Here is an 11928-nt window from a genome sequence, read left to right as displayed (position 1 = left end):
GGAATGATAATGCTAATCTCTATATTAGATAGATGGGTACACATATAATCTACTGTGGGAAGCATAAATTGCTACACCCTTTCTGGAGAACATTTTGACAATATATATCTAAAAAAACATAAAAGTGTTCTTACTCTTTTATTCATCGATTTATTCTAAGAAATTTTTTTGTATTTTATTAATCTTTATTTTGCTTTGGAGAGTTTCTTTTCTTTTGAAAGTTATTCTTTTGTTTGGATAGGAATGTATTCAGGAACAGGTGCTGACAGTTATTCACTTGTATTGCCCTATTTTTAATAAAACATTTCTTTGTAATTTCAGTCTTACAAGATTATCAATTTTGCCCCCAGTCTACTTCGGATTATAGTGTCTGAGCATGTGGAATTCCCAGTGCGCCAGGCAGGTGAGTTGGTTTTTTCATTCCTTTCTAAGATTATTTATGGGTAAAACTAGAACTAGAGTTTTATTTCATTTCTAAATATCTGCTTTCTTTGAAAACATAGGAAACATACATGAGGTATTTCTCATGGCTTGAAAACTGACTCTCTTTTTCCCTGGAAATTTAGAGGTTCATATGGAGCTCTTAAATCTCCCATAGCTTTTTCTGTCCTCTTCCCCCTTCTAGCTATTAATGCAGTCCCTTTTCCCTATAACTTTGGCATTTTTCCTCTTAGCTTATTCAGGTTTAGTAGCTTTATCTCCCTAATTTTTAATGATTCCTGGTGCCTTTGCCTTTAGACCCATAGATTAACACCATGAATTTGTGTATATGAATTTGGCTCCATTCCATGTGTCAGATCATGGAGGGGGAAGGTTTGCACAGGTGTTCCTAACCGCATGATGGGAAGCAGAACTTTTGTTATAAACATGAACTTTGCTTTTGGGTCTGTGGATCTTAGGGTAGTTCCTTGATTTTTTTTTTATTATTCTTCTTCCTTTTTTAAATGAACTGGTCATTAGAAACCAGAAGGTTAAAAATGGAGCATGAAGAGTCCTGGAAAGAAAATAATTTCAAGTGAAGGGGATCAAATGACAGTAGCTAATTTATATGATTGAAGTGACATACACTCATAAATAAATTTGGCAATATAGAAAAATACACAGAATAAAGTAAAAAAATTACCCTACGTTCATTACTCAGAAATGACTCATCATTAGGTGCCCATTACTCTGTGCATGTGTTCAGATAGAAATAGATGAACACTTTTATAGAAATGGAATTATACTCTACATGCTGATAAAAGTATTTAGTTTTACTTGAACATAACAGAATAAAGTAGGGAATCATTAAATTTTGGAAACATATGTATGATTTCCTAAATGATCCCTTTGTGGTTAAATTATCTTATGGAAAAGATAAGTTTCTTATGAAAAAACTATGGAAAAACATTCATGGTGGAATTATTTTTACTTTAATAAGGTTTATGAGACTTCAGTGTAAGTTTTTTGAAATCACAATTCTCAGTTTAATGTTTGTTTTATAAAATAGGGCTGTTTTGAAACCACATTTTGCTAAATGGAACTTACTTTAATAACTTAAGTGTTTATAGGGCCATTGTGAATTTGCTATAAAGCTTTGCAATAGAAATAGTATTTTTAAGGATCTTAAAGCAGTTTATTAAATTAATAAGTCTTATTTGTATGACATACAACTATTTCAAAAAAACAGAATTTATATTATTAGATTGCTCTTGAACCTTCCCCGAGAGATAGCTACTATCAACTTTGGTGCATGGTTCTCTAATTCTTTTTCTTTTTCTGTAGATATGCTGATTTTAAAAAGTAATAAAAATCTGTTTGCACTACACATGCTATTTTGTAATTTCCTTTTTTTTTTCATTTAACCATATACCCTTGGGAGATCATTCCATGTCAGTGCACATATGTATACTTCATTCTTTGTAACACTTATTTAGTATTTCTTTTTTTTAAAAGAGAAAGTATATTTCTGAGATTTCCATACTCCCATTCCTCTATATATTCTTTTTTTAAAAACATTTATTTTTGTTTGGAGGATAATTGCTTTACAATGTTGAGTTGGTTTCTGCTGTACAATAACATGAGTCAACTGTAAGTATACATATATTCTCTTGAACCTCCCTCCCACCCCTTCCCCACCCCACCCTTCTACGGTACACCCTTCTACAGAGCACTGGGCTGCGCTTCCTGTGTTACAGCAACTTCCCACTAGCTATCTGCTTTATACGTGGTAATGTGTATATTTCAGTGCTACTCTCAGTTTGTCCCATCCTCTCCTGTATTTCTTTGGATTAGAACTACCATAGTGTATTTAAGCAATCTGATACTGGTGGGCATGTCCCTTATTGCCCCTTTTTATTGTTTTTGTTAGAGGCAACGCTAAAATGAACATCTTTGAACACATATCTCTGGATACTAGTGGAGATATTTTCACAGGATGAAACAAACGGAAATGCTAAGTTAATGATATTAACAGCATTAACATTTACAGTTTTGAATCTTGTCACCAAGTTGCATTTGCTTACTTTTTCTATCTACAGTGCATTAGAATGCTGGGTTTCCCATATCCTCACCAGTTCTATACAACTTTGAATCTTAATGACGTAGGTAATTAAGTTTTAATATAAAATGTAATTAGCATTTAAAAGCAATTTTTATTTATAATTTATGTAGATTTTAAATCTGTTAGCCACAGGACAGAGTTTCTCTTGGTTGTTGATCATGTCCTAATTCATTAGGACAACTTTTTACTTTACAGCATCCATTTTATTATACAGTCTGTGTATATACTGTGTAGAAGTCTACATTATAACTATCCTAAATTTAAGTGCCATTTATAAATTTTCTCTTCTGTTTAACCTATTATTAGAATACAAAGGTACCCCAAGAATCATGGTGACCCTCAGACAATTTATCATTTTAGCATGACATTTAAAACAGAATGTTGTGATCTTTGATTTTAAAAAATCAGCCTGTTCATAAAAGTTATGCTATAATATTAAGTGGAAAGACATGGTTCTGTGAAATATTCAGTTCTTGGTATTTTTTGCTTATGGGCAATTAATATTCTTGGCATTATCAGTAAAGCTTGTTAGTGAGTGTCCTTTATTACTTTACTGGTAAGAAATAGGAAATAAATGTAATATTTTGATATTGGCAAGCTAAACAAGATAAATTTGGATGTTTGCTCCACTGTTTTGCTTTTGATTGGTAAGCTTAGTAGCGTTATCAAGGTGGTAACTTCAGTGTTTCAGATTACAGAACCTAGAAATTAACAGGAAGTTGCTTGATTAGTCCAGAAGCACTCCAAGATGCTCTTTTGTTAAAATTCATGGGTCTTATTTGTAGGAAACTCTTACTCAGAATCTATTTAATCTTGTTTTAGATATAATTTACAAACTTCATTACCTTATTTCTTAGCCTTTAACAGATTAATAACAAGAGTGAGAAGGGGAGAAGGGCTACCAAATTACTATGAAAAATTGTAGAAAAACTCAGAAATATCAACTCAAAAAGCATAGATTCCACTTCACTAAGTTTAATTGCATCCTTTCCACTTTGATGTTATAGAACCCAGTTGATCTGTGTGGTGGTGGTGGCTCTGGGTCCAGAACATAGAGCGTACGTTATGATTCATTGTGTTTCAAAAGGGGAGAAATGCATGTATGTTTTAAAGTTAATTTCAAACTTAAGATGCTGAAGTTATAAGTAGATTTTGCAGAAAAACAAATTTTAATACTTAATTTCTTATGAATGAATTAAGATATTTGTATTTACTTAGCTCTGGCATATGGTTAGACAGACATTTGAATTAAATGATTAAAGGGATATTTTTAGATAATTGATAGTTTCAGTTATTTTTGGTATTTTCCCTTCATTATCTTTAGTAATCCATGATTATAAGCATAATTAATATTCTATTTTCAAATTATTACATTAAGTTCAGTTTTATTTTAACTAATTGCATGTTTCTTGCAATCTATACAGTTTGTCAGTGTCTTTTATATAGTCCGTCTCTTATGGTGTCCCAGAATAAAAATATTTTTAGTTATAAAATTAATCGCATTTAATGAATAAACTATGAATAGGTCCATGATTTTACCATGTTTGTATCTTTGCTGTCTGAAAGTGGCTTTTTATTTTCAAGACTAGTTCTGTAGGGATTAAAATGGCATTGTGATTTTTCTTTTTGCAAAGATTAATCTCATGAAATCAGTCTGAACTGCTGACAGGTTGGACCATATTCTTAGATCATTTATTCATTTTTTCCAACAGTTTGTGTATTTTTATTGCCGATGATGGTTACATAATAAAATAAGTATACTGGGGTAAATGATGGTACTTAGTCCAGAGCCTATGTGGTCTGACTTAAAAAAAGATAAAAACCCAAACTCTCACACATAGACACATTTCTCTCTCTCTCTCTCTCCTGCCTCTCTCCCTTCCCTTTTCTCTCCCTTCCCACCCCACCACCCGCCCCTCCCCCCGCTTTTTCCCTTTCCCTCTCTCTTTCACTGTCTCAAATAATTTTTGTTTTTATTCTAAAAAATGAAAGTCTTAGGTGAAATTGTCTTTTTCAGACCTTTGTTGAATCAAAACTAATGAAAGAGGAGCTTATAGGATATCAGGTTCATAATTTCACTGGATTTCTGTTGTATTACAGCCAATGTAGAGCATGTTTTGGTTTAGTCTTTGTGGTATAATGCTTTTATGAGCCAGTTTAGCTTATGTTAAAATTGAGATGAAGGGAGGAGTGGGGAAGAAGGGAGAGGAGAAACTTAAGGGAAGACAGTTATAATGCTTTGCAGGTCATCTCTCTTTATTTTTATATTTTATGTATAGATAAGAATATGACATTATAAAAACATATATATTCCCAGTGCTCAGCTGGGTTGGTGAGAAAGCTTTGCATTCCCTGTCAGAACTCTGTAGCAGTATATTAGCTTCTTTCAGAAGTCTTTTGTTAAATGTTACTGCTGCTGCTGCTAAGTCGCTTCAGTCGTGTCCGACTCTGTGCAACTCCATAGATGGCAGCCCACCAGGCTCCCCTGTCCCTGGGATTCTCCAGGCAAGGACACTGAGTGGGTTGCCATTTCCTTCTCTAATGCGTGAAAGTGAAAAGTGAAAGTGAAGTCGTTCAGTCGTGTCCGACTCTTAGCGACCTCATGGACGGCAGCCTGCCAGGCTCCTCGGTCCATGGGATTTTCCAGGCAAGAGTACTGGAGTGGGTTGCTATTGCCTTCTCCCTGTTAAATGTTGAAGGTAATTAAAAAAAGGAACCAAATCATTGATGATTGTACTTTGATAGAAATAAACAGATAAGAGATTTCCCGAGATTTTCCAAAAATATTTGAAAGCTAATGTTCTTTTCTCTATTGTTATATTTGCAAGTGGCAAATATTTCTGAAGGGTTAGATAATAATTACCAATACTATAAAAAGCATACAAATTTCAAAATGGTAGTGTGGGATAATAATACCCAGTGAAAGAAAGACAGAAAAAGCAATCTATGTGAAGGGCTGTAGAATTTCACCTGTTGTCAGTTCAATATTGGGCATTATGAACAGTATGACTCTCATGATCTGAAAATTTTTTAGTAGAGTTGCATTTAGACCATTTTGTATTTAGTATATAGGTACATACTTGAGTTCCTAGGTCATTTTTCTGTCATGTAAACTCTGGAGCTTTATTTAATGAGATGTTTTCTGCTTAGATTTACTTTACTAGCTAAAGAGAAACTTTAAATTCATATTCATTTTCCCTTCTCCATTTGGCTATTTATAAGATTTTCCATTTTTGCTGGGTGTCATATTTAGCATTAAAGGGTTTAGCTTTTCATGCTCTGCAAGGCTAAATGAAAGCCATCTTTTCAATACTGCTACATTAGCTTTTTTTCCCCCTCTAATTTAGCTGCCATTTACTTGAAGAACATGGTGACACAGTACTGGCCGGATCGAGAACCTCCGCCAGGAGAAGCAATATTCCCATTCAACATTCATGAAAACGATCGCCAGCAAATACGTGATAATATTGTGGAAGGAATAATTCGGTCTCCAGATTTAGTGAGGTACATTATACTAAATCTGTGTGCTTTGTGGGAAGCACAGACTATGTGGATGGGGGAGATTAGTATAATCACCAGCCTCAAGTTTGTTTTTTAGAAGAGATACAAAGTAATAAAGATGGTCACTCTAAGAATACAGTTTTAATTATTTGTTTTTGCATTTGTAATTCTTTGCTTATATATATATATAGAGAGAGAGAGAGGTTTTTTTTTTTTTTTTTGGCTGCATCATGTGGCATGTGGGATCTTAGTTCCCCAACCAGGGATCAAACCCATGCCCCCTGCAGTGGGAAAGGAGGAATCTTAACCACTGGACCACCAGAAAGTCCCTGCCTCAAAATATTTTGGAAAGGATTTAGTTGCTATAAGTAGCCACAAAAAGAGTTAAAGCAAACATGTAACTAAAATTGTTGTGTAGATCCCTGTATGTAAATAACCTATGTTCTCAGTTAGAGCCTTTGACTTTTCACTATTTGCTTTTCTTTTCCCTGATACAAGGAAATTGACTTCTGGGGGTTATAACTTAGCACTTTTGTAATACTCTACCTATCTTTTTATTCATTTTTGTGAGCTGAGCATCTGTTCCTTTGAAGAAGATAGGATGGAGAAAGTATAAACTAGAAGCATCTCTGGTTTTTTAAATTTAGATTAGCTGCTGTAGAGTCCAGCTGACTTTCTACGGTGATGGAAATCTTCTGTATCCATACTGTCTGATCCTTAGTCATGTGGCATAGAAGCCAGTGGAGTACTTGAAATATGGCTAGTGTACCTGAGGAACTGAATTTCTAAATTAATTATATAACTGGTGGCTGCCCTTATTGGATAGCACAACTATAGAGTCAAAAAAATTATGCAGTCTTAAAATAGGAAAAACAAATTCTTTTCAACATGAGAGAGTGATTAGGTTTCTTTAGAAAAGGCAGGAGGGAAATAGATGAATCTGAGGTAGGGAAATGAAATGAACTTCAAGAGAGTAGATATAACTTTATCCCTGAGTGTGACAAGCATTGAACTCCTCTTTGTGCAGTTGTTTCATTAAGAGAAGAAAGGAGGTGTTCTGGTGAAAGAAAATAGTCTTTATTCTTGTTGGTTGCCCACATGCCCGTCTGGCACTGGCTTCCCTGTGGTACCATCATGTGTCCATTTCTTGGCAAAATCTTTACATTTTAAATCTCTCTGAATCTTGCAAGCAATGCTTCTACACAGTAATATATGAAAGGATGGCTGTTCATAGACATCCTTTGCTTGGCTTGGAATGAGAAAGGATTAAGAGGGTCAACCTGAAGATGAAATTAAAAAAATGAAAAGTTTCAGTTTTATTGAATACAGATATGATCTGTTGGTTGTTTAGGAACAGCTGCTGGTTGTATAGGAGGTTATCTTTATCTTTATTATGAGACAGTTCTTTGTGGCTTTGTTTCTTTTATGTCCTGAAGGCTTAACTGTAACCACTCTTAAATATTCTCAAAGTTTATTTAAAAGTACTGCAAAGGATCTTTTGCAGATAGATTTGGAGACACAAGGAAAAGGCATTATTTTGTTTGTTTCATTTCAGTGAATTCAAGTTATTGGCTGTTGAACTGAGTATGTATCTTTTTCTTGGCATGGTGGAATCCTAATTTAGCTTGATTCACTTTCTGACCATTTGCAAGTGACCATGTAAGGACACACTGAGAGTCTGTAGGAGAGACAGTTTTTTTCCCTCACTTTCTTTTCAGTTGTGACTGGGATCCAGTTGAGGAAATGATTACTTACCTAAGTGTTATGAGATCACATCTTTTATCACTTAACTTCGTGGTTTTATTGAAGATACTTCTTTTTTTTTTTTTTTTTCTGTTTAGTGTCTTGCCTGTTTCTTTTTTCTACGTTTCTTTGGAAATAGCTCTTAACATTCCCCTCCAGGAATTTCCAGCTAGTACTTGGTACTTTGTATAAAATTTAGGATCTAAGGAAGCTTTGATAGGTGCAAAATACTGCATGGCTAGAATTGCTGATGACTCTGATTCCAGACTTTGGCTCACGGAGATGCTTCCCACTGTTACTAGGCTTCCGTTTTACTTACTGTGACCATTTTTAGGTTAAGTTTGTCTAGTTGAAATAATAAAATACTTTTTTGTTTTGTTTCCCTGTAGGATATGATAACCAAAATACAAAATATGACAAGGTGGGAAATTTTATAAGAGCTGGGGTTGATTCATTGTCTTTTTTTTTTGTAGAATTTTTTATGAATTTATTAAATTTTTTTTTTTTTTACAAAGCTTATCTTTAGGATAAGACCATTTGAAAGATCTGATACATTTTAGGCAATCACTCATTCTGTTTATTTTCAGTAAGTTTGAGTTACTAAGGAGGTGTTTTTTTAATAGGACCACTCTTTTTCTTATCACCCAAGATAAATAACTATATAATGTAGATAAATAGGAATCAAAGTGCTTTTGTGTACAGTACTAGAGGTCTTTGAAGCCTGATATTTATAACTACTTAGATTGTGGACTTTTTTCCCCCACCTTATAGAGTCCAGTTAACAATGTGTCTCCGTGCCATCATTAAATACGATTTCCCTGGTCACTGGCCAGCGGTAGTCGACAAGATAGACTATTACTTGCAATCACAGAGCAGTGGAAGCTGGCTTGGCAGTTTGTTATGTCTATATCAACTGGTGAAGACATATGAGTAAGTTGATTTCTATTGGCTGAAGATACCAGCCTTGTGTTACTTAGAAAGAATTACATTGCATAGAGGGGCCTGCTGTGGGTGTTGTGCAGAATCAGGTTAGTTTGGGAAATGTTGGATTAAACACAAATGTGGTAATTTACTACAGTTTTTCAAAGAATCTTTAATCTGCTAATGTGTTAATCTTTCAGGCAGTGCTTCTCAAACTAATTTGTTAGTTTCAGAGGACCATTTATTTAACAGCTTTCCTTGGAAATTTTGATGGAGAGGTACCTTAACATTTGTCTTCAAGTGAGCACATTATTAAGTAAACCAAACATTTACCTTTTTGGATGCAAGGTAGAAAATGTTCAAGTTTCTTTGCTAATGAGTGTCGTTTCTATAAGAATTGCTTGGAAAGTGTGGGACTAGTGTCACGTTTAATAGCATTGCTTTCTAGTTTCGAATTGCTGCTCCTGCATACAAAGTTCTGTAGTCCTCCTTTTAAAATGATTTTTAGAGGATATTTTAGACTTACACCTATTAAAGTGATCTAAGAGCACATAAATTTGTAAACCATTTTAACTTCTCAATATACGGTATAGACAACTGTGTTTTCCACCACATTATTTGTTGTATAATAGGAATATCTATTTAAGCTGGCATATCAGCCTGTATTTTGTGGCAAGAATTGTGGTATGATGAAAATTAATCTAAGTATTAGAAAAATTGATTTAGGAAAGTTGCAAAGCTGTTTTTGATTATTTTGAATTAGTCCAACTCTTGAAAGATTTTAGGTATTCTGCCTGAAACAGGGATGTGCTCTTTTAAAGTTTCTCTCAGGTTTATTCTAACAATCCAAAGTGAAATGTAATACAGTGTTTGGAAAGTTACCATTTTAGTTTTATATAGTTTAGAAATACTGTTTTTCATTCATTGTTTATAGCTCTTTTGTGGGGGGAGAAATTATTGTTCTCTTGTTTTGTCTTTGCTCATGTAGATATAAGAAAGCAGAGGAAAGAGAACCTCTTATAGCAGCAATGCAAATATTTCTGCCTCGTATTCAGCAACAAATCATGCAGCTTCTTCCTGATTCCTCACATTATTCTGTATTAATACAGAAACAGATTCTGAAAATCTTTTATGCACTTGTGCAGGTAAGTTTCTATAGCAGAAGACAAATTTGATGCCATGTATTTCTGCCTGGCACATCGAAAGTGCTCAGTAAGTGCCAGTTATTGTTTATTGTTGAAAATTACATATTATATATTCTCACATGTATTTCTTAAAAAATAAATCCTTATGAGAGAACAGACTTAGAGAGGTCAACTTAATTGTCCAAGGTTATCTGAGTGGCAGAGCTGAGATTCAGTGGCCATATGTCTTTCACCCCAGTGTCTGAAGTCTGAGTATGGAAGAAACAAGGCAGTTAACTGTCCTAAAACCTGATGATTTGACTAATCTGTCCATAGCGTTCTGCCTGTAGATTAGTTATCATTATAGGAGAAGAGAAAGGAAAAGAAGAGAGTTCTTTTTTTATTGAGAAATCATATTGATGGTAGTTTGTTTACATTTGACCCAATTTAAAGCTAACAAATGAGATTGAGTGACTCGTTTACCTTCATTTAAAAATTTTCTTTTTCTTAATTGAAAGCTATAATGAACATTAATATGGAATGTTTTAAATATAAACATATTTAAAATTTAATCCTCGAAAGGCTTGGGTAAGATAGTTAGATCTGGGTGGAGAAAGAATAATTGCTGTTAGTTTAAACTATTTGAGTGATGAATGGATTAAAGCTTTATTTCATGCTTTCTTGTTAACTTAGTCATGGCAAGAGGGTAGTTTCATCAAGCTAGAGAGTCAGGATAGTTTGATTTTGTTCTTGGCTTCTATCTGACTGAAGTACTTTTATATTGTTCTAGAATATTTCACTTCAATAAGGATTTATATTTTTAGCCTCACCTTTTAAACTTTTAATAGAGACAGTCCAGGGAGGATATTTGTGTTTTTTTCAGCTTTGCCTTTTTTGAGGGAGTGGGAAGGGGAAAGGAGGCACCTCTGAGAAAAGAGAAGAAACTAGAATACTAAGAATACACCTTTTTTTCTTTTTTTAAAAGTAATAAACTAGGAAGATGTATGATGCTTTTGTTTTTGTTTTTCTGTTCAGAAATCTTTCTCAGGAGCATCACTTTGGGGCAAACATTTTTTATTCAGTGAGATGTCTTGCTATTAGACATAGTAATATCCCATTTATTCAGAGCCAGACTTTCCTTTCCCACTGGGAGAAGCATAGCCAGGAACTGTAAGTAAGACAGAGGATGATGAAATAGTTTTCTTAAAGTCTCTACTTCTACTTAGTTTGCTAAGAGAGCAAAAATCTAATTTTTTTTTTCTTAACATGTATGTGCTAAAAACCTAAGAAATCTGGGAAAAAAAAACCCTCATCATTTTAAACCATTTCAGTAATTTATTATGTGCTGATATAGTAATACACTTCAGTGAGGAATCCTGGAAGCAAAAATTTAGAAGGCTTCAAGTGGCATAGTTCCAGTGTTTATGTAAGTAAAGAGTGATTGTCTATAAAGGAAAAGGCAGAAAAATTTATGTTATAAAAAGTATGATATAATGAAATTGATTTTGTGTAAGCATTTATTAAATATTTATTGTGTACAGGGCTCTTGAATATTTTATACATATTTCAGAACTCATTTGTCCAGAAGTGAACTCATTATTATCTTTCCCCTAACCCTGAGCCTGCTGCTCCTCTTTGCTCCATCTTAAAACCAACTGACTGCCCACTGCATTTAGAATAAAGTGTTAATTTCTTCACATGTCCTATAAAACCTTTCATCTCTCGCCTCATCTTATACTATATTTAGCTTTAGCTTTGTTCTTTACACTCCAGCCATATGGAAATTCTTTTAGCTTCATGAGCAGGTCACGTCCTCTTGTCACTGCTGAGCCTTTAAGGCACCGTGCGGCCTGAGCACCCTCCTTCCCCTTTCTGCCCTGGTCCATTTGTGCTCCTTCTCCATGTCTCGGCTTGCGTATCACTTCTTCCACAGAAGTTGTCTCTTCTATTAGCAGGCTGCGTTTACATGGTCCTCATGGGTGCTTTTACCAACATTGTAATGCTTTTATCTGTCCTGTTTATCACACCATATTGTAATTCTTATTTAAATGTTTCTCCCCCCTCAATTAGAATGTAAGCTTTACTTATTATATCCTT

General features: G+C 34.1%; 1 protein-coding gene across 3 annotated transcripts in view; it reads left to right on the top strand.

Moving 5' to 3' along the window:
* Positions 1-11928, top strand: part of IPO8 (importin 8) — a 66659-nt gene that overhangs the window by 3941 nt on the left and 50790 nt on the right. The window contains exons 2-5 of one of the 3 annotated variants that reach the window (XM_027541633.1): positions 322-403; positions 5890-6046; positions 8558-8716; positions 9696-9852. In XM_027541633.1, the coding sequence (XP_027397434.1) occupies positions 322-403; positions 5890-6046; positions 8558-8716; positions 9696-9852 (555 nt within the window). The remainder of the gene's footprint in view (positions 1-321; positions 404-5889; positions 6047-8557; positions 8717-9695; positions 9853-11928) is intronic. The other 2 variants (XM_027541634.1, XM_027541635.1) reach the window with 2 other exon arrangements.

Source organism: Bos indicus x Bos taurus, chromosome 5, assembly GCF_003369695.1.
Source record: "Bos indicus x Bos taurus breed Angus x Brahman F1 hybrid chromosome 5, Bos_hybrid_MaternalHap_v2.0, whole genome shotgun sequence".
In the NCBI taxonomy this organism is placed as follows: domain Eukaryota; kingdom Metazoa; phylum Chordata; class Mammalia; order Artiodactyla; family Bovidae; genus Bos; species Bos indicus x Bos taurus.
This window is presented reverse-complemented; position numbering and strand designations above follow the sequence as displayed.